General features: G+C 41.0%; 1 protein-coding gene across 3 annotated transcripts in view; it reads right to left on the reverse strand.

Moving 5' to 3' along the window:
* Positions 1–24,477, reverse strand: part of npas3 (neuronal PAS domain protein 3) — a 283,122-nt gene that overhangs the window by 130,234 nt on the left and 128,411 nt on the right. For all 3 annotated transcript variants that reach the window (XM_023833583.2, XM_072699341.1, XM_072699342.1), the window contains exon 4: positions 9,992–10,074. In XM_023833583.2, coding sequence (XP_023689351.2) covers positions 9,992–10,074 — 83 coding nt within the window. The remainder of the gene's footprint in view (positions 1–9,991; positions 10,075–24,477) is intronic.

A 24,477-nucleotide genomic window follows, 5' to 3' on the forward strand; every position in this document is an offset into this window, starting at 1 on the left:
AATTATAACATATCAGAACAAGAAAGTATATATTGTGTGAGGTGAAAAAAGCTGACTGTTGGCTAAAATCACAATGATGTGTTAATCTGTTTCTTTTTACAGATCCTTCTCCCCACTTTATTTGGTTGCTAGCGAAGCCACACCATCTTGGATATGGGCCAAGGAGCCAGGGAGAGACAGATCTTTTGGGAAGGTGCCCCTGTGCTCGACATCCAGCCTGTTTAAATTCTGCAGGTATTTCAAGGTTGTTATCTATTTCAGATCAACAGCGCGGGTCAGAGTTCAGGGCTGGCAGAATTTCCCAACCCTCAGAAGGCGCGTGATTGACAGCAATCAGCATCTCTTCGGCATCACTGAGGGAACAAAGTGAGGGTCAAGACAGCGGGCGATTTCATCTGTCATTTTTAATTATCCAAATGATATTCACAGACAAAACCTTTCCCATCCATCAGGGCATCACATTACCATAGACAATGTTTGTTTAAAGACTGCCCTATAAAATCAAACAATTATGAATGCAGACAAGCCTTGCTATTGACTGCATAAATAATAAGGGAGCCCTGTTTTTTTCCTCCAAATTCCCATTGCTAATGATTTGGGGGCTTGCTGTTAGAAAGCAGAAAGACAATAATAAGAATACTGAAGCTATTGCCCGTTCTTGGTAAGTGGCAATGTCAAGTTTCAATATAAGCCTTAGTGTTCTTGAACAGAATATGACAGCGGGATCTGCAATATATGAAAGAAAAATGAATAACTATGTGTTTTCCACTAAAATGCACAACACAAACTGCATACACGATCCAAGTAAATTTGCATCTAGTCTACCTGAGATTAATTTAGTACGATTCAAGCTGGACAATATTCACTTATAAAAAGGGTGGATAACCTTTGCAAGTCAACTTTAAAAGCAAGAATAAAATTGATGCTGTGACATTAGCGGCGGTTTGATCTCAAGGTGGAGCTGCGGCACTGTCTCCCGGCTCCCGCCAAGCTCCACCGGTGGCAGCCTCATAACCTCCTGCCTCTGGGAAGCTCACGCTCATGCGAGGCAGACACCTGCAGCAGGTGCAGAGCTGTGCATGTCCTTCCTGCACAGCCAGTAGATACCCACCATGGGTTCACGTGGACCACAGTCACACCTCCGTCCCCCAGGTGATGCCTGCCTTCAGCGGACACCTGGACAGAGCACGGCCTAACACACGGCACGGCCTAACACACGGCACGGCCTAACACACGGCACGGCCTGCACATGGCATGCGCAAACACGGATAGCTGCGACTCCGCCCATGCTGTCACATGTACAAGCTAAGCCGGATGTTGATAGCTGAGGCTACAGTAGCCGCTCCAATGGGGGGGAGCTTACTGTTTATGGGTTTCACAACTGAAGCTTACAGAGCTTCCCCCCCAGCACTGATAGCTAATTGGATATTAGGACCTTTTAAGTCGGCTAATTGTCCATTTTTAAGAGTTCCACGCATACTTGTAAACAGTCTGAATATAAAGCCTGGAGAATTTAGGGCACAGAACCAGTAAGAAACGGGAGACATAAACAGCATTAAGATATTATCGGACATTCTGCAACATGCCAGATACATAATATAAATAATAAACTAGCTGTAGCCTTGCTTGTTTTTTATTTTCTTTATAGTTTGCTTCCAGATCCTTAAGCAGTTACAGAAGCTTTCTTATCAGAAAATAACCATTCAAGAACAATTGCTCTGGGCTACAATATTCCAAATGCCTGCATATAAATATGATTAATTCAGTTACAAAATGTAATTCTGATTAGGCAAAGAAAATTTGTTTGTTATTTAAATCCTCATTTGAAGCCATTTTGTATAACTGCTATATTAAACATTAAAAGCACAACCATGTTAAACAATGGGAATTTTACCCTGGGATTAAGATCTCTCTTCAATGCGTCTGTCATGCCTAGATTCAGCCCTGTTGCTCACACAGTATTTAACCTTAACCTTCATGGTAGGATTATTGCTTACAAAGTCACCGCAAAGCACAAAAAATGCTAAATTAAATGCATGTGATGAAATTAAGCAACTTAGCAAAACAGTGTTTGTATGCTTATTAAATGCCAAAAAGTACCATATTTTTTGCTCACTGCGCTATATCCTTCAAGCATATGTATATGACTTAATGCATATGTAACAGCAGTTGTTTTAAGCACAAATACAGACGACAAAATATAAGCAGAGATAATGCAAATTAGGACTTAATGAGATTTATCAAAGCTGGTGATGACTGTGTGTAACGTAATTCCACAATTATTTTAAGACATCAGAAAATGTCTCATCTAAAATATGCATGCAAAACAGGGCAACAGAAAGAACAAGCCATGATATTCTAAGGTTAATTAGCTGAGGGATAAAATATGTTTTGTGTTATATGTTATATGAATTTGTTTCATGTTAAATTCATTACTGATGTTCTAAGATCAGTAGTGACCCAACAATTTAGCCCAGTTTAAATACCAATCACCCTGACCTTTGCATAAGTGCAGTAAAAAATTGATTGATTAAGCGTGTGCTTCATGATTAAAAAAATGCAGAAACAAATTAAACCTGCAATTGACCAGGATAGATGAAACAATATTATAAATGATACCATATTATTTGTTAAGTTTTAAATTTACCAAAAAAGTAACTAAAGGCCTTGCCTTAATGGTTATATGGGTTTGAGCATATTAATCAATAGCAGAAATTCCCATGATCATATTTTGAAGCAACAGTTTTTGTTAATTGGCTTAGTACGTATATACTATTAGAAAAACAGAAGTACTTTATAAAACTTATTTTCTGAGCATGACTGTAAGCGATATCTAAGAATGAAAGGTACCTCTTGAGAACGGTTCATAACACTTTTCTCATCTTGCGATTTATATGACTAAACATGGAAGGACACCATAAAAGGACATATTTATTAATCCCCTCATTTACTACTTGGTGTGAGAAAGATTTTTGCTGAAATCTCTATGTGGAAAACAGAGACCTATACTGACGAGCTACCTGTGGCATTTGGATACCTGTACAGAATAGCCTGTGAGTTCTCCTCTGGAATGTCATCAGCCTGTTCACCTGGACATTACAGCTTGTATCAGCCCTGCCTGTCAATCCATCGACCCCATCTATGTAAACTGTGCCCCATTACATTGGATGAGGTCTTGAGCCACAGAAGAAAAGTCCCTGACATGGAGGCCTGGAAAAAATTAAGAGACCACAGCATGATTTTTTGTTTCACTCATTTCTCAATAAATGTGCAATAACCACAGAATACTTCACTTGCCACATGGGTATTGTGCAATAACTGCAATACTGCCACATGGGTAATGTGCAATAACTGGAAGAGGTAATGTGCAATAACTGGAAGAGGTAATGTGCAATAACTGAATACTATAATACTATACTATAGTATACTATATACTAATATACTATAATACAACACTTTACACTGTGTGTTATTGCATTACTATTGTATCACTATTTACTACTTACTACGTCTGTTATACAACTGTCTATTGCAGAATGCTGTTTGTATGCAAACATAATGTCCGTATATGTCTGCACTTTAGAATTAGCCACTGCAATTTGGCTGTACAAGTAGAATCCGTGCTCCAGTATAATGACAATAAAGTCTTTCTATTCTATTCTATTCTATTCTATTCTATTCTATTCTATTCTAATGGGTGTGCATCTGTGAATAATATATATTTTGTTGCTAACTCAAGCCTGGATCTTCTCATTAATGAAGGGCTTCTTCCTTGCTTTGCTGGATTTCATTCCTGCTTCCAAAAGCCTGATAGAGACTGTCCTAGCAATGTACTTCACACCTACAATTAACGTTTCCCATTCCTTTTCAGCATCACTTGATGTCATTCCACAATTCATGAGAAACTGTCGGATAAGTTAACGGTCATCTCTAGCATTAGACGGTTGCCTTCTGCCAGCAGGACCAAGATAAAACCAGGATTTAAAAATGCAAGTTTGTTTAAAAATACAGAGTGGTGTCTTAATTTTTTCCATGGTTCTACTTGCTTAGAACAGAAGAATAGCAAACAAGAAGCAAACTAACATTTGAGGGATCAGGCAACTAAGAAATATTGGATCTCGAACTGTTATCACAGTCACCATATAATTGCATTTTTTTCATTTTATTTTTATTTCATAAGCTTTCAAAAATAATAAAAAAATATATATCTACATCAAATGATGGGTTGCAACACTGGGTTGCAATCTTCTACATTTTGTATAATCTAGGTGGGCGTAAGCTGCACACATGCATAATCAGGAGAAATTTTGTAGGGTTTTATATCATTTGTCACATAAAAGCGCAGTACATCAAGTACATTTTACATGCAGTTAAATTTCTGAAATGATCACTTGCACACAGCCATGATACATTAAAACAGGGAAGTCTTCTCACTGAAGCGCACCGTGTAGCTCCACACACATGTACATCACTGGGGGTGGGGGGGCAGTAATAGAGACGCTCAATCTCTAGACTATCTGGGAGAAAAAGCCAGTGTCCTCAAGACAGAGTGCCAGTCAAAAGTCTGGACACACCAACCGACTGAAAATTATTTGTTTTACAACAAGATAATGTGAGTGTGAGTGCAACGACAGATGACCTGGCCCCACAAGCCACAACCTGACCTCTACAGAGCTGCTTTGGGATGAGCTGGATTGAAGAGTAAAAGCAAGGTAGACAACTTGTGCCCAGAGCTTGTGGAAACTCCTTCAGGACTGTTGGAGAAGCATTCCAGGGGGCTACATCAGGAAGCTGGTTGAATAAATGCCAAGAGTGTCAAGTGTCAAAGCAAATTTTGAAGGGGCTATTTTGAAGGGTCTACAATTTGAGAAAATCTTGACATGTTGAACACTTGCTGAGGTTGTCGCAAAATTTGATATGTATTACTTCATCGCCATGAAATCTTCTACAGCAAATAACAAATCCATTAAAAGCAAGTGTGTCCCAAATTTTTGACTGGCATTGTATCAGGTCAAATTTCAAAAACTGTTTTGTCTGGTGAGAATGAAAAGACAAAAAAAATGGGCTGTACATTTTCTTCATTAATGAGAGGCTTTAGTGGCTGGACAACAGAAATAACAAGCCCTCAGCCAACAGACTGGCTGATCAGCACACAGACAGCGCAGCACAAAGACAGAGGAACAAAAGACTGCTGCTCTTGTTTGGGTTTGGGCTGGCCATTTTAGGATTTTGCAGAAATTAACAAAGTTCTCATCAGTGACTCTTCACACCGGGTGCTCAGTGCCATAATGGCGATTTTCCCGAATCACAAATCAACCTGCGATTACAACATGTGACAGCTGCACGCAGCCTGCCTCAAAGACGGTGCCTAGCTCCTCCTTGATGTTATGCAAATGTAAACAGCTGTCATTTCTAACGCCAGCGTCTTTTGGTTCCCTCCGGTGTGGAGATCGAAGGGTTTTAAAATGCCTTTTTGAAACTAAGCCCCATTATCACACAGATCTACACCGGAAAAGGCACGCACGCTCAACACAGAACACACAAAAACAAACAGACAAAAATCCACATAAACAAATCAAGATGAAAGAATCTGTCGCAGGACCCTAATAAATGTGCTGTATTAAGACTTGTTTGGTGTCCTGACAGTCTCACTCGCCACAGCTGCTGATGGACGCATTGCGGCCTCTTTATTCCAGCAGATACCCTGTAATTAAGGCTGTCTGTCCATCTCCCTGTGTGAGCTGCCCCCATTCATCTTTAAAAGCCTGAGTGCCGTATTCTTTACCAATAAAAGCTACTTCAAACCAGGCTTGCTTTTCATGTTTCCATCTGACATGCCAAAGTGTACAAAATTTCTTAATAAAACTTTCAGGCACAGTGAGGAAGTTGTGCGTTGAACAAAAATACAATGTTCATGAAAATTCCTCTATAAATAATCTGAAACAAAAAAACCTCTTCTCCTTTCACGGATACTATAGAATATCTGATGTAGGAAGAGAGGAAGTGGCTAACATTTTGTACTTTGGGGTTTAATGGCGTGCTCAGAGGCTGTGCGGGCCGGTGGGGGGTGGCATTTCAGGACACAAGGATGGAGAGCTGCTAGTGAAAGGTCAGGGTGCCCCAGACCTATCACATGATTAACATGCTCAATGTTTGATAAACCACTTGACTATATGGGCCTAAATCACACACAGCAGCTTTTAACGGTGGTTATGTTAGGGGGCTGTCTCTGCCCCCCCCCCCCCACCATGGATGTTTGCCCTTCACAGAAAGCAAAGCCTTTCATGCTGCTTTTAAAAAGTATCTGTGCAAGTATAATTTATTTTGTGCAAACTATTTTGTGCATAAATACTATTATTTAGGAAGCGGTGAGGCTTTTTTGCTGCCTGCCAGAGGACATCTCCCATTTCTGTTAATGACCTATTGCTGCTGTCGGATTCAATACAGCCCAGCGACTACAGAAATGACAACACTCAGCAGGGGACGACAAAACGGTCAACACGGTGCTCTGAGAGCTGTCATTTTGCCCGCACCGCAGCCGGGGACCTGCGGCAGCGATTACCGTCAGCCGAGGAGAAAGGGACGAGCGCAGGGAGGCAGGGGATGTGGTGGCGGGGCTGCCCAGCAAGGGGGTGACGCAGGAATCCGGTGAGAAGGGCTCATACAACAGGAGACGTGGTGGCGCCCCCCACTGTTAACCTGTTACTCCCAGAAATGGGCTGCACTTCCTGTCTCCTTATTAATCTTCCATTTCCCAAATTTTTTTCTCAGCTGTGAAATCATATAAACACTTCTGCTCATATTGCTTATTTGATATGCATGGAAAAAAATATGACCAAACGAGAACCAAAAAAAAGAGGAAAAGAAGCTGGAGCTCTAGTATACCCTGAAATTAGGAGGATTCTTGGCTGCCCCTAGAGCTGTGTGCACATAACATCAATTCATTGATTAGTCTAAACAATAAAACACAGCTTATTTATTCAGCACCTTTCTAAAAGACAGAAAGGACCTGTCATCATGCATGAAGTTAGAGGAGTCAAACAATGACAGGGGACAGAGCTAGTCGCAGAGCTAGCAAAGCACTCAAAGCATCTGGACCACCAGTAAAAGCCAGTCCAGGTCCAACAGAACTACACCACATATTACAGGGTTACTTTTTTCGATGTGAATGTCTTGCTACTCCAACTTGTTAAAACGATTAAACGATTAAAACGTTAAAGCTACTCGGGAAGTTAAAAAAAAAACTGAAATACTTTCTGTCAACATTAACCCCAAAATGTATTCTTTAGAATCACTGCGGGCTCAGGAAGAAGAGAGTATTTATATACTTGCCTGGGCTGAGCGTGAGAAACACAGTCGTCAGACGCGTTCAGTATTCCTGCCACTGATTTCTCAGTTAAAGCCCCATCAGTGGAGCTGGTTACAGAGGACTCCAGCAGGACTGGGGGGTGCCTGGGCCCAGAGCATGCAGGTAGATTGCTAAGACTTCATCATCCCCCTTCTTTATTAAGCACTATCAAACACAGTCTAATCTGTCTAAAATTAGCTGCTGAGCTCAACAAGTAATGACTGCCTTGCATTCATTATTAGTTCATTTTCCCAAAATCAATCACCAGCGGAGCATGCTTTTTAAAAATGTCATCCTAAAACTTTTCACAATCAATTAAGCTGAAGATTAATGAGGACAATTTGCCAGGAACAAGTCCTTCCTTCCAAAGGCCACGCCTCGACAGACTTTCGGCCTGCTATCGATGTTCATTATAAATTTCCACTATCTTGTCACACTTAACAGCCTGAAAGGTAATTTTCATTGAGATTGCAGGAAGATTTTTTTCTGTAATTTGTTTTTCTTTATTATTATTTCTGCACATTTCTGTAAAGATGACTTGTGTGCAGCGCTTCTCCTGCTAGACATTAAACTCCAGTCAACACCGTTCTTTGTCTCCTTTATAAAACGTGTGTCCTTAACCACAACAGACAGATTTTTCTCCCTCCCTAAACCAGGAGATCTAAGTAAACCCACAAAGATGTCACTTCCAATATTGTACACGCTTATTACAACACAGCAACAGTAAATATGGCTGTCACTCTGCTCTTGCAAGCACGCCGACGCTGGGGGACTCTCCTTTCTTCTCGCTCACGTCCTTCTGCATATAACAAGCTGGGCTTCCCAGCAAAAGCACAGCCGGGGATTTCACAGCTCTCCTCGCACAGCCAAAGACCGCCACTTGGAAAGACCAGTGGCCATTTTTTCGCCATTCTTCTTTCCGCACAGTGTTTTGACTTACAAAGCAGAATCTTTGCAGCTCTGAACTCCAACATCTTTTTGACTAACACTATCAGTCCATCCATGTCCTTTTATATATATGTTTAAATACGGACGATGGGTTTGGACAGATAGAGCCCCATATGGCTAAATAAAAGAGAGGTCTTAAATAAGAAATGTAATTTTTATGTATGACGTATGATCAGTGAGGCAGGTAATAATGAGCCACTGTAATGGGCATTGCATTCCTTCATACTTATAGCAGAACATTACTGTAGCTAATGCTCTTTTTAAGAAACTCCCAGCTGTCTTATAAGAATTTTACCACATTACATATATATTTAATATTAAACATATTTGTTGGTTCGGTAAGCACAAGGAAACAAATAAATATGTTTACTGTTATGAGGTGAACCTAAATTCACAAGTAGATGTTCAACACAGAAAACATTAAGCTAATTGTGACTGTGGTTACAGTTGACGCTGGTTACAGTCAGTCATAATCAGTGGTTTGAGAACATATTGGTTTCTTGAAACATTACAACAACACCTAACTGTCTGGTGGCTCTGTTATACCAAACTTGGATATGGTGCTGGAAACATCCCCTGTGCCGACTCATTTGAAATGACATCACCTGAGTGTGTGTACGACTGGAGCGAGGCAGCGAAGCAGAAACAGCCTCTGCAGGTTAGTCTTCTCATGGCATTTAAGAAACTTTTGCTAGAAAATTCATACCGGCAAAATTAATTATGCTGACTATACTGCAACCGTACACAGAACAGAACATGGTATTTGGTTTATTATGATTGTTAAATTTTCGATTTTTAATGTTTATTTTACATATTTTTTTTATGTGCAAGTGTTGTGATTCAGAGAAGTGAACAGCCACTTTGCCTTTGGTTTATAACTGTTCATAATTGTGTTTTTGTTTAGCATTAATAAATAAATAATTCCAAAACAATTTCTCTTTTCTCTGATGTACCAAAATTGAAGCAAACTGTAAACCCAAAGGTTAGTACCGAACTGTGAACCTTGTGGACCTAGCTCACACACAGACACACACAGGTTTGTAAATATATCTTTGTGGGGACTCTCCATTAATTTCTATGGGGAAAACTCTAATCCCGACATGACAACCTTAACCCCTACCCAGCCCTAACCTTAACCATAAGTAACCAAACTAAATACGAGACTTCTGGCATTTTTTATTTTTTGATTGCATTGATAGTTCTTTGTGGAACCTAAAAATTGTCCCCACAATAGAATAAATAACAGGTTTTTATTACATTGTGGGGAACATTTAGTCCCCACAATGTAATACAAACCTGATCCACAGACACACAGATACATTTTTTTATACATATATATATATATATGGAAAAAGGTATTCAGGCAGATGAGACCCCTCTGACTCCTGCACACTGGTGCCATCGTATGTCATGCTGCGTGTTGATGGAGGTTATCTAAGTAAGGATTATCTGAGCTCTTACCACAAATGCCCAATTACCAAATGTTAGATAATTACTTTCACACTTCACTGAATGCCAGTCATTTAAAGCACATATAAACCCCGTGAACCTGTTATAAAAACTGAGTACAACAGAGGGGAAGTCTGTGAGCACAGGGCAACTCATGGAACTGACAAGACAGGAGTGGACGAGTCAGGACGCCAGCTGGAAGGCCGCCCGGCTTGCAGTGAGTCTGGAGTGGAGTTTTGCTCCTACCTGCAGGATGTGGCTGCCCAGGTGTGGCTCGAAGATCTCGGATGCCACGGCGTTGGGATTCCTCCTGCGCTGAGCCCCTATAGCTGGCAAGGAGACAAGCAGAGCACACTGTGACATCACAACTACAGTCACCTGTCTCCGACTGTCCCTCCTACTCATCACCTTCCCAGTCAGTGAATAACGTGTCTCATGTCTACCTGTTAAATGTATGCTTTGGGGTAACCGCTAGAAAAGCCAGTATTTAAAGGCAAACTCATCTGAGGGAAGGGAGAGCAAGAGGAGAAGGTACAGGAACCAGATGCAGCCTGAACGAGCATCAGAGAAATCAGAGGCTATACAGAACAATACAGAAACATTAATCGTTATTATAAGCTTGATAGTTGTAAAGCATGACACAAAGAAGCATTAATAACACATACTTTCCAGCAGGATCATATCACACAGGGACAAAGGTGGTGGTAAGTTCACGGCACTGATATGGAATAACTGCCCAGGCTGCTGTAGACACCATGAGGCTACCAGTGAAAATATAGTAACACCAGTCAATGGCTGCACAGCCAGGACGGTACACGATGCCATACTCAGCACTTGCATAAACAACCCAGCAGCACAAGGCCTGCAGTAAATGAGGGATAATATTGTGGCATTGATTCCGCAGCAGAGTAACCAGAGAACAGCACCCTCAGGGCATTTTCTTCAAGACTCCAACTTTAAAGTAGGCAGACGCACCATGCGCCGTTCTGCAAAAAAAAAAAAAAAAAAATGGCCTGCGGTAATTTCAAACTTAACAGACCTTGTCCCACTAGAGCTCATTACGGTGAATTTTATAACAAAGTGCTCTGTACTTAATTTTCAGAGCTTAGCCAAGCGTTCGGGTAATGTGGCTGCATTAAGTGCAATTAATGATGTAATAAAAGCAGTGGATGGCCATTAAAGACTCTCAAGGACCAGTAGTAAACAGGGCCTCCACTGAGTAAAGCTGGGGAAAGGGTGGAGTCAGGGAGCAGGACCCCCTCTGGACCTGAGCTGGGCAGAAGCAGCAGGAGTAAAGGCTGCTGTCCTTCAGCCTATTCCCAGGCCAGCACAGGCATGGTAAACACTCTTCTCCCCTCCAGTTATGCTTTAAGCATTTAGCTCTCTTTCTCCCTGAGGGCTGAGGCTGGTGCCAAATACGGTGAGCAGAAAAGACAGCAGCCAGACAGTCAACCAGCACAGTGCTACTAGAGATGCATGAGCCATTTCCCAGCCACGTACAGGTCAGAACCGAAATGGGCAACTTCAGTGAACAACAAGCTGCAGATCCAAGGAGAGCCAGGAACACGCCAGGAGCGGGACTCAAACTGGCGGGCAACTCTGGGCACGCTACGGTGGGTCAAAGTCCACAGAAGGCACGTCTGAGCAGCCCTGCAGAGACGCCTGCTGCAGCGGAGCCAGCACTTATAGATGTAGCTCAGCCGCTCATGTAGAGCATTAAAGAAGCACCAAAGATCAAAGCACACTTGACCAAGTCCAATTATCGTCCTCTATACGCCAACCCAGACAGCACTGAAAATCATTCCTTTCATACTATTCAGCAGCTGTGTGATTCTTAGCATTTTGAAATGACCAGTCCTTCCACTGCTTTGCCGATGTGAAATAACACTGGTTCATATTAAATTTTATCCATGTAAAAATAAACCTCATCTCATTTGGTTCTGTCCAGGCAAAAGAGCCTAACATGGAAATAATGATGGATGACTTTAAACTATAAAAAATTCTTGACCTTGGGGATCTTTCTGAACTGCAAACTGAATGTGGCGAATATTTTTATGATAAAGTCATTAAAATGTCAAACTGGCACAGCTCTCAGGAGCTGCTGTCCACCTTAAAGTCCCATGCCAAATGCTGAGTTCTGTTTAACTGTGTCGGTGATTTGGACAGGTACCTCAGACCCAATCAGCATCTCCCACAGCTTGCTGTGCATAGCCACCCCACCCAATACAGCACTTTCCCCCCCAATGAAAATCAGCCACTGCGCTGTCTCATATAAAAAGCAGCTGGAGATCCAATTCTACTTGCTACCATTGATGTTTGATCACATACAGAGAAGCGTGTAATTGCATATTGATCTGTAATATTTTGCTTTATGAATCTGCTTCATTTTCTTCATATTAGCTGAGGTACGTGGTCATGAAGCTGCCAAAGCCATGGTATTCCTCTGGCATTTCACAGGTTTTTTTTATTTTGAACTCAGAGCAAGTACATTAAATACATTAAATGTTCTTACTTTTTGAAATGAGGTAAATTTTATTGATTTCATTTATACTTTTAATGTGCAATCCAACTATTGAATTATACAATATTTTTGCAGAAACTTCTTAGATAAATACTCTTCCTTAATGTATACAGAGGTTGTGACTCCCTTGAGTTTCAAACCATATGGTTATGAATAATGTTTCAGACTAAGACTGCCAACAACACAAGCTTTTTTAAACACTTTCAACCCAATAGCGTGCCTAAATGACTAACAATTTGATTGCTATCAATTAGTTAGCAAAACAAAAATTAAGCAAAAAACAAAAATGATTCCAAAAAGATTCCAAAATATATAAAACAACATTTTTTTTGAAAATGAAACAATATGCTTCATGGGCTTATAGGAAATAAAGGCCATCAAATCCCTTTTTCAATATCCACTGGAGACTCAGGGGCACATGAAATTCTATAATGCAGAAATGTGCAGGCAGAAACAGCAGTGCGTATTTCAGCCTGTCTATACTGCAGTGGGAGAGTCTACTCTAAACTACATAGCCAAATAACTCCAAACCCAAAGACATAGCAACGTGAGCTGTGTAAACATCTTTCCATTTGGAAATGCTAGCAGGAAGTGCATCTGTTTTCTTAGGGCAGTTTTCAAATTTGGGCTTTCACAGATTAGTAGTCTATTATTTACATATCCCATTAATTCTACATTAATCATGAAGCTGTTGGTCTAATCAAAACAAATGAGCATCGTTCGATTTACACATTCATACGAGAATGTATAATAAATATGATTTTCTATATTATTTAGCATTTTTACTGGTCCATGAATGTGAACTCAGCCCAATCTTTTCAAAGTATACTGAAGAGTAAAGACTCTCTAGGAGAAAAGGTAATATATATATATATATATATATATATATATATATATATATATAGACTAATGAACTAAGTGCAGCTTACCTTTTCTGGACAAAGAGTCAGCTGTTACAAGGGAATGAATGTCTATTGATATGATTATAAGAAATAGTTCAGGAAGAAGATAGTGACAAAGAAAAATATTTTATTTTAGGGACATCATATTTTACACTATATTTTCTGCTTTGAAATCTATTATTGCTTTTTATTATTATTTAAGTACTGGTTTATAGCAGTATTTATTTATAATACTATTAAAGTTATTACATAGCTAGTGAAACTGAGGCAGAGCAGATAAAAAGGCAGCCCTTGAGGAGGTCTGCTTTGCAGAGGAAATCCTCATTCAGACACAGATGTAGCATGTCACCTAGCAGCAGTAAATTTTCCCTGAACTGCAGAAATAATAGCATGAATCACACGCAAAAATTATGAATGGAAAATACAGTGATAAATGTACAGTATACTTTTTTTACCCCCATGACCCTGACCAGCAAAAGCAGTTAGATGATGGATAGGTGTGTGTTTTAGCTGTCATTTTATATATTTATAGGCATGTTAGGCATAAATTAGAAATACTTTAAATATTTTTTAAAAATTACTAAGAAACTAGTTAGCTTAATAATAATTTTTATAAGACCCTGAATCAATGAACCAAAATGTCTTTTTCGAGATTTTCCAAAAAACCCTGTAAATTTGGTAACTCCAATCAGCCTCAGCATGTTTTCAGACTGTGGGGGGAAACCCCATAATGACACAGGGACACCATGCAAAGCCCAAACACACGGAACCCGCAGACACTTGAACCCAGATCCTAGAGGTATGAGGAGACTGTGCTAAGCACTGCACCATCATACCACCTGAAACCTTGCACGCAAAAATAAAAATTTTTTAGACATTATGAATACAAATGAACAGTAACAGATATGTCATATCTATGAAAGAAAGAATCTGAAGGCATTGTGTTGATAGGCAGGGTAACACATGGATGCCAGCTTGCATCAGTTGTCTCCATTGACTATTCCAAAAATTGTGCCTATCCACAAATTTATGCAAAGCCATGAATGGATGTGTGAAAATGTGAGTGGGAGTTTGAGGGTTGCCCTGCACTGCCACCTTGTCCGTGTCTCTCTGTGACATCGAGAACATATCATATAGCTTCCACAAGTTTAGTGAACAGGCTACTGTCATAGCATTATGATTAGACAGAAAATACTTCTGCAATTTATTAAATACCAAAATACAACAATTTAAATACACGTAGTGCAGGCATACATTTTAAAAAGTGCGTGTCCTTCCCTCAGCGAGAAAGTAAAGGCATCAGACCTTGTATATATCAGAAGTAGTAAATATCGCAAGGCAGTCCTGCACGGGAGATTGTCGGACGTGATGTCACTCAACTCGTAATTTCCGAGTTCCGAGAGAAAAATGAACGCACCACGAACGAACGCATCACGTCCGACAATCTCCCGTTCGAGCTACCCACATCTCGGAACAAACATGGCTGCCTCCATGAACATGCTGCTATGTGTTGTAGCGTTCTATTTTAGCAGATTTGAAGTGAGATTATTTTTTCCGAGAGACAAACAAACAAGAAACACGAACTAGTCAAACCACATTAAAAGCTTTATAAAATATTTTAGTACATTCATAGCGATATTCTTTTTTCGAGAGGCAAACAAACTACAAACAAACCAAAGACAGTAACAAGTCTGGTAAAAATCTGATATTGCATGGTAGGATACTGTTATGATATGATATTCTCTAAATCGAACACGTGCAATTACATTTATAACAATACATTTAACAAAATAAACATTTTTAAAGATTTATAAAATAGAATTACTGTTGAGTGTGTAAGCCGCCATGTTGAAATTACGTCACTGGGACAACTCGGACAACAAAATCTTGTCCGATTTCAACGTCATAAAATAGGCGTGTTTCCGAAGGGAAGTGACGTTTTTCATGACGTTTCGTAACGTTTTCATCCGAGTTCCGACTTGGAGAGAAATAATCGAACGCACCATTAGAACCACCTCGACAAACATTCCTTGCAGAAGCGTGTCGTCGTGTTCTCTCTTTCACGCTCGTCACAGTATGGATAGCTTATGGTGCGTTCGATTATTTCTCTCCAAGTCGGAACTCGGATGAAAACGTCACGATACGTCACGAAAAACATCACTTCCCGTCGGAAACACGCCCCTTTTATGACGTTGAAGTCGGATAAGATTTTGTTGCCCGAGTTGCCCTTGTGACGTAATTTCAACATGGCGACTTGGTTTGTTTGTAGTTTATTTACTGTTCGAAAAAAGAATATCGCTATGAATGTACTAAAATATTTTAGAAAGCTTTTAATGTGGTTTGACTAGTTCGTGTTTCTTGTTTGTCTCTCGGAAAAATCTAAATTTCTCCATTTTCTTCATTTGTAAAACTCCAAATCTGCTAAAATATAAAGCAACAATACACAGCAACGTGTTCATGGAGGCAGCCATGTTTGTTCCGAGATGTGGGTAGCTCGAACGGGAGATTGTCGGACGTGATGTCACTCAACTCGGAATTTCCGAGTTCCGAGAGAAAAACGAACGCACCATTAGATCTATCTGATTTGATTTTGTGTTAAACGGACTTTTTCGTTTCAATTCAAAATTCATGTAGGCCTAGCGCTTGTCACGTTGAGAGGTGCATAGAAAAAATAATTGTGTGTAATTTATCACGGGTACGGGCGGGTAACGGCCGGAATGTTAATGGGCACGGGCGGGTGCGGATTTAACTTTGAAATAATCACGGGTGCACGGGCGTGTGTGATGCTGTACTGTGCGGGTGCGGGCGGGTGCAGGTCTCCAAAAGTGGACCCGTGCAGGACTCTGTCGCAAGGTGACTCACCATTAGCACATGTGGACCCAACCAGGAATTGTAACCTTCACAAAGTATGTCCATTAGCAGATAGCTAATTCTCTGGATGAGATGGCTCTACATATGGTATAAGTATGACAAGGTGCTTTACCACCTACTGTTACAATTACATCCATCCATCCATGCATCTTCTAATTCCTTATCCTGGTCAGGTTTATCGGGCTATAAATACATATCATTTTCTAGTGAGACTTATTTTTCCTGATTTTCTGACAATTGGTCATAAGTTCCACACCAATTGCACACTGTATTAAAAGTGAATATAAGCAAATGTTCCTTGGCTGAACATTTGAGACCAGAACGTACTGATTTATATGATTTCCAGCAGTTTTTGCTGGGGGCACCGAATCTGCATGAAATGAATTCACATATTGGCTGGAAAGGGGCACCGAGTCATTCACTTTTGTAAAGTCATTTATTTATTAAATTAGGGAAATCATTTTATTTAAAAAAGTATAATTCGGGTCTTTACATAGTTCAGAAACCTTGTTAACTGTAAATACAATTAAAAAAAATATATACTGTATATTCTGCCACAGTCATTTTTCTATATCAATTTTTTTGACTAGCTCCTCAGAAAGTAAGAGGTGTATTCTGCATGCTGCATTTTATATGCAAGGTCATGGAAGCTACCATAGCTTATTATTGGGGTGTGTAGGGAAAACTAGAGAACCCAGACGAAACCCCACACACATAGAACCGGGGCAGAGACTCAAACACTACTTCCTGAGGGGTAAGGCAACAGTGCTAACCACTGCATCACCGTGCCAAACCATGCTGCTACCCTAGCAAAATTAATAGTATCTTCAGTTTCAGTTGCAACTAATTAATATAACATCAGAATCTGAAATATAACGTGCTATGATTTCTGTATTTAGGGTTAGATACTTGCACACTTATAATAATTATTAGGAAGGGCACATTCTGTAAGTGTAGTAATGAGTGCAAGGACCGTCTATTTTTGTGACATTTGATAATATACTTTTTTATTGCTTGAATACAGATTTATTTTCATGTAACTAATTCTGTACTCAATTTGAATTAAATTAGTATTAAATAAGAATAAAAATGTATTTATTATTATACACAACACATATATTTTGTAAAACATGCATTTTTGTTCTTAGACTAGTGGCAATCACAGAGCTACATGAACAGCCATTATTGATATTGATAATTTAATTCAATGAAAATTGGCAATGAGGCCCCTGACATATAAAATCTGCAATAATTTCTAGTGAAGCTTACACACTTATTCTCAAATTTGGGATTACAGCAGCTAAACAGCAGCTCCTGCCTCATCAAAGCCCAAAGGAAAGTAACTTTTCAGAAATTGCCAATTCAATTAACATAGCGCAAATGCTCAACTGGCAGCTGACTCGGAGGGCATCCATTCTGGCAAGTGTCAGTCCTAATTCATCAAGCTGCCAAAGAGCCATGATCAGGGGGCTGTGTACAGTGCCACTTCCTAAGGTTACAGCTATACGTATGCATGTGTGCACATATATACATATAAGATACGTGCTCATAAAAATGTATTTAATTAATTTAATTACACATATTCAAGTTTTGTAAAACAGTGTGCCTCGCGATGGGCTGGCCCCCCATCCAGGGTTGTTCCCTGCCTCGTGCCCATTGCTTCCGGGATAGGCTCCGGACCCCCCGCGACCCAGTAGGTTAAGCGGGTTGGACAATGGATGGATGGAAGTTTTGTAAAACAAATATATTGCAGTTGGTGTAGACACTTCACATTCTTAAAAACATCATAGATTAAAAATAAAAATATCGGGCTGCCAACATAATAAAACAAAAGTATGTACAAGTACCTAATAACTCTTAAATTTATGAAATGTATGAAATCAGTACCTACATTTCCAGGCATTTCAGTAGTATTTTTGAATAGAATAGTTTGGTTCTGAGTCTGTATTTCACACTAAGGTCAAAGATGCCATTACCAAATTCTCTGACCACAGCTAATGATGGCTTTTTTATTGGCTCTTTAATAAGGCATAGGGTAGAAACAGAGGCTGAACCATCCATCCATCTTCTGTAACTGCTTGTCCTATTCAGGGATGCAGGGTGTCCGGAACCCCTCCCCTGGAGGCTATGAGCGCAAAGCAGGGAACAACCCAGGATGGGGCTCCAAGCCATCACAGGGCAGAGGCTGAAACATTATTTTTAAATTAGATTCTCTAAATAACTGTCACTGTGTTCATGATTGTTTTAATAATCAATGTGTCACAACATGCCAGACAAAATGACTCGAGGACTGGTGTTTGGGTGAAACAAAAGGAGTTTTATTAAATTAAATTCAAACAAACAGGGACTAGAATTAAACAAGTTCACAACGGAACAAAACAAGAGGACTAGAATAGGGGTGGAAATGGGCTTACAAGAGGAGTGACATTAATGACCAGACTTGCGGTTATGAGAAAAACGGGTACCTAAATACATAGTCTAACAAGGGGCAACAAGCATCAAGGATGGCCTATCAGAGCCACGTGAGAGAGAAGACAGCAGGGTCAGGCAGACATGGCGACCAGGACATGACAATACCCCCCCCCCCCCCCCCCCGAGACATGCAATCCAGGCATGAAGGACGAACTGGAGATGTGCACAAATGGACCAAACAACAGGGCGGACACACAGGGCTGGGGAACAGATAGGATACTGGACAGGACAAGGCATGGCAGGACTGACAGCACACATGGGACAGACACCACAAAAGGTCAAAGGGATAGAACCAACAAGACAAGAGGAAAAACCAACAGATAACACCACACAGACGAAACAGACCAAATACGGGACATGAGAAAGAACCAGGGACAAGCACTAGACTTCAAAGGGACCAGGGACACTGGGGACACAAAACAGGAAAGGCAAAACAAGGCACTGGGCCAGGGGCTAAGGCACAATGAGCGAAAACAAAGAGCATCTAGGAAGTCTTCCAGAATTAGGGAAACTGGGCAACGACCCTGGGACGCAGACCCTCCTGGGCCCATTCATTTTCGAGGTGGAGTCCATCAGGACCACAGGACCCGAGGGCCTCGGTGGGCACTGAGAGGGCAGCAGGCCCAGAGGGTGCTAATGGGATTGCAGGACAGGAGCAGGAGGGCACTAAGGGGACTGCAGGACAAGAGCAGGGGGTGCAAGAATGCAGCAGGAGACGTGTCCAGGTGGATGTCGCTGGACAGACCAGGGTTTTGGTGGCGGCTCAGAGAGTGTGTCCTCGTTTCTCCCTCCTGGAGACGGAAACTCAGTCTGCCCCTCTACTGAGCCCCAGCTTGCACAAGGACTTGGGACCGGGTTGAGCACTAGGCTGAGGTTTTGGCCCACAGAGCAGGACTAAGGACTCAAAGTCCCCTGACTGGGAATCATCTGAGTCAGCTCAACCTGGCCTGGCAGTGGCTGTGGAGTGGGATGTCGGCCTGGCAGTGGCCGATGAAGGATGCGGAGACTGTTGATGGCGAGCCAGGAGGCTCCCAGGAAATGAAATGGGTGCAGGCAGAACATCAGGAGACAGGGCTGGAGCTGGTGGGATGTCAGGAGACTGGGCTGGAGCCAGCGCAGAACATCAGAAGACATGGTGGCGCTGAGATACCCGGAGGCATGAGGGATGAGGCGAAGAAGGAGCAGCCCTCTCAGGGTCACGAGCCTGAGACTCAAGTAGAGTGACCCTCGCTGGGTCGGGAGCCTAGAGTGTGGACATGGCAGAGGCAAAGACTCTGGGGCTCTGGGGCACAGGAGAAGCAAAGGCAGCCCCTGCTAGCCTGGGATCAAGAGGCTCAGGAAGGGGGTAGCTTCTTCTGGGCTGGGCTCTAGAGGTTCGGGACAAGCCATGGCCTTTCGGGGTCAGACTCTTGAAGATCAGGTGCAGTGGAGGCCCCTTCTGGGCTGGGCTCTGGAGGAGTGGTGGTGGCCTCTCCTGGACCTGGCACTGGAGACGGGGTGGCTAGATCTCTTGCACCTGGGGCTGGCGGTGCAGCGGCAACTTTTCCTGGACCAGATGCTGGAGGCACGGCACCAGGAGACAGGGCTGGAGCTGGCAGACCCAGGCCAAGAGAGACGAGCTCTTTTGCGGGTTCGGCCCACATTTTTCATTTCTGTTTCCAGTTGCTAGACACAGCGGAGAGCTTCGGGGAGCCAGTGGGCAGATCTGTGGAGAGGCGTGCTTCAAGGCCTCGCACAGTGGAGAGGCAACGAACCAGCCCACCTTGGAGACCTGGGGCTCTAGAGGGATCAACACTGACATTTCATCTCCATCGTGGAGGTAAGCCCAGTATGACCTTCACATGGGCGAGGTGACCCATATTCTGGGAGCCCCCTCAGGGTCCTCCTCCTCGAACTCCCTGAGGTCACTCGTCACTCTCACTCAATGGGTCGATTAGGGGATTGACTACTGACCAACGTTACGAGCGAATCCTAGGCACTGGGAGGTCATGCACAGGGGAAAGTGTGCAGGTATGTGTGTATATATATAAATATATATATATATATACACACACACACATATGTATATAAATACATAGTAAATAAAACTTTAAATTTGTATTTTTAGCAATAAAAACAAAAAGAACAATCTTCCATTTAATAAATTGCTAAATAAATACATAATTTCTTTTGGGTTTTTTTTTTTGAGTAATATGAAAATTAGTTTCCAGCTTATAATGTTGATTATGGAGCAATAAAGAAGTTGATGAACAGTTTTGTCTTCCCCTTGCGCCATACAATCTTGAGCTTGAAACCAGATTGCAACAGGTAACTTCCATTTTCAGTGGAACAAGCGGAACAAGGCAGGCCACCCCAGGCATTCATGTAACAGGACGGGCAACCAAACAATGCCATGACCCAAGGCTCACGACACTGGACATGGACCCCTGAAAGTACAGCTTTTATTAGCTTGACAGCAGATTGGGAAGCATGAAGGACACACTGGAAGTCTTCCATTTAAATTAAATATGAGATGTGATACCTGCAGAAAAACAACACAAGCAGGCTGTGTGTCTGACCTTTTCCCTCCCTGAGGGTAATGAAACCAAATTAAAGACAGCTGGAAACCCAACACTGACCTTCCGCATGGCCTAGGAAGAGGCGTATGTAACCGACACATGGCCATATCCCACGCATGCATCATCATTTGCAAACAAAGAGGGAAGGTAGCAACTAGCTGGCCAATGAGATGTCTGTGGCTTCCCCACTGTGCAGCATTTTCTCATGAAACGGGAAGCATATGACAGCCTAATGGACTGTCAGCCAAAGCCTCTTACGTCAGTTTGAAATATTAGCTGGGCAATGTATTAGAAATTCTCTAAGAAATTATTTGCTGAAGAAAATTATTTGTTATAAATAAAATATTCATCCTAACGCCAAAATCCATATAATAAATTATAGTGGGATAAAATGCTTCTCAATTGTAAAGATAACACAAGTTCTATATGAATATCTAATTAGAAGCATTACTTTATCCACAAAGAATTAAGAAATCTTGAAAATTAATTTTTAAAATATTGTCCATTGGTGTGTGGTTATAGATGCTTTGTTGAACTTCTACCCCCCCAGCCAAAATGTAATGGAAACATTTTACAATTAATTCCTTAATGACTCCTGACATACAGAGCAAACCTTAAAGCACAATTCTGTGATAGACCACATATATTTCACCTTAGTGGTCTCTGCCTAGTTACTGCACCTCATGTCAAACAGAAGTTCGTAATAATGAAAGACAACAATCTTCATTTATAGTAGTACTATTATTTTATGAAGATGTCAGAACAATAAAATCACTGAAGCACTCAAGGAAACCTGTATTCAAAAACATGGGAAAAAAACAAGGACAAATGATCCTCTGGACAGAATTACCACTGAGTAATTATGTCATGTACCATGAGCAATCAATCGTAAGCTGGTTTATTTCTAGAAGCTAAAACTCTGATGTCACACTTGTGTAGCCTTATTAAACATATTTCTAAATTTTTAGTGGGGCTCAAAAGGTTACCAAAAAGTTTCTTTGAATACGATCAAAGATTTATAGTCTTTCCATTTTAAATTAATAACGCTGTAGCCACAAACTCCGATCACATGCATATCACATTGACATAACTGCAGGCCACCAGTCCTCAGCATAGATATTTAGTTTCTGTTACTCAGAATCCATGAACATAATTCCTTGGATTTGATAAAGCTACTTTTTAAGATTAAAGTTTAATATTCATTCAAATAGTATGAGGGTCATAATACAGACTTAAACTTAATAGTAATTTTAACACTATAAAAATACTGTAAATATCAATATACTCTGTTCATTTGAGTTAATGCAATTCACAAATGAAAGGGGTACTCTAAGTTTGCTTATTCATTATTAACTAGAATAGACTACATAAAAGGCTGCTGAAAATACAGAAAAGAGTCAAATTTATTATAGCATTTTTATTTTAAGGATTTCTTGGGGGGGGGGGTGGAGTGCCACAAAATACTGCTTTATAAAATCCCAATGTGAAATAATATGTTTTTTAATGGAAGTATTGTCATACCACATGTCATGTAACATTTGTCCACTATGACAATTTTCCCCTACCTTGGCAGTCTGAGACAGTTCCAATTTCTTGAAATTTATTTCACATACATTGTCATGGTGCTCGCTGAGTGGAGAAATATTGAGAAAATAACATCTATATGCCAATTATGTCAGTGTTTGGCATCATGTGACCCCAGCATCATAACAGTATGGCATAGCGTATCTATTTCCAATGCAAGGACCCTGCTGCAGGCACCAGAAAATCTGTTTCATTTATTACTCTATGCAGAAAGGTTAGATACCAGTGAGGGATCCTGCTACACAGCTAATCTTTAGCTCTTTATGTTTGCAAATGAGATTAACAGTTGTGTTGCCATTGTCTGACACGGTTTTAAAAATCAGGTTAAATGTAACAGATCCCAACTGAACATATTTATAATGATTACATATTACGAAAATATTTTAAGCTTATGTACAGTAATAGTAAGTCACATGTCATCCCATTAGGACAATGCCTTTGTCTGAGTGTGGTACAAATGTACTAGATTTACTAGAATATTGCATCAATAGTGTGTATTGTGCAAATGTATTGTCTTGATATTGAAACCACTGGGATAAGTGATTATATAGACCTCCTTGAATACACAGATGAATCAAGTAATTATATCCATGCATGCAGTCTACATTCTCCATTCTTAATACATAATGAACTGATCTGTTGTCAAGAAACCTTGAAATTCAGCACAAATGCCAGTGGAGGGCCGTGTGAGGAAATGGAATCCTAGCTCACTTTCTGCAGCGATGTGAGATTATACCTTGAGTGCTGTTCTTTGCAGAATAATTGCCCACCAATGGTTCTAGTGCCTCTAAAGTCCATACTGAAGTGATTTCATTTTTTATCATTCTGCCATTTCTCTCCTCATCACGAGAAACAATAGTGCCAGATCCTTGGATAAGAGGGCTCCGTAAGAGCCCTGCAAAGCACCCTGGATGACAACCATTGTCCATTTGTGATTCATATCAAAACCATGAGGACAGCAACCAGAAATGAAACATATGAATACATAAAAGCAAAGGCAGCTGCAGAAGGCAGACCTTTTCAAAACCATTTTTTTCTTGCCACAAATAAAACAAGGAAGCACTGTGGAGCGTCTGCTGCGTGCACAATGCGGAGGGACTCAGTACAGGCTCACGAGACCAAGGCTCAGGATGCAGCCCGGCTGATGAGAAGGTGCTGATTGTGTCTGACCAGGAGGCTTTTTCCCTTAAACTGATGGCAGGAAGCCTCTACCTGAGGTCCCTAAACAGACATGTGCCACTGATTGTGCTCCTTGGCCTAGCCAAAGGAGACCCCTTCAGGGATAGGGCAAAACCACAACCTTCTACTCAAGGGAAATAGAAACATGTCTCAGTACCACCAATGCAGGACATTTCAAGCCTAGAAGTGGGGATTAGGCATGTCTTATCCACACACACACATATGGCACATAGATCTTAGATGCATACTAACAATTTCATTTATCATTTTACTTAACTGATTAAAAGTCTCATTTTACACCCTAAACTGAGTAATAACAGCATTTCTCATAAATCCAGTATAAAAAAAAAACTTCTATCAAGTTACTGGGTCTGGTAGTGAATTTAAAGCAAATATTCAACCATGAACGCCAGGGAGTTTTCAAAGTAAGTCAGGGACAGATTGCAAAGCACAGATCAGGAAAAGGGCATAAAAAATATTGAAGTCTCAGAATAGCTATGTAAGCACAGTCTACTCAGCCATCAAGAAATGGAAGGTGCTGTTCAGCAGGACAATGACCCAAAACACAAGACATTCACTATAACGTCTTACCCCTTATATACAGATTGTGCTGAGTAAGATACAGTGGCTTCCTATGGGAAGGTA

The sequence above is a fragment of the Paramormyrops kingsleyae genome, chromosome 14 (genome assembly GCF_048594095.1).
Source record: "Paramormyrops kingsleyae isolate MSU_618 chromosome 14, PKINGS_0.4, whole genome shotgun sequence".
Taxonomy (NCBI): domain Eukaryota; kingdom Metazoa; phylum Chordata; class Actinopteri; order Osteoglossiformes; family Mormyridae; genus Paramormyrops; species Paramormyrops kingsleyae.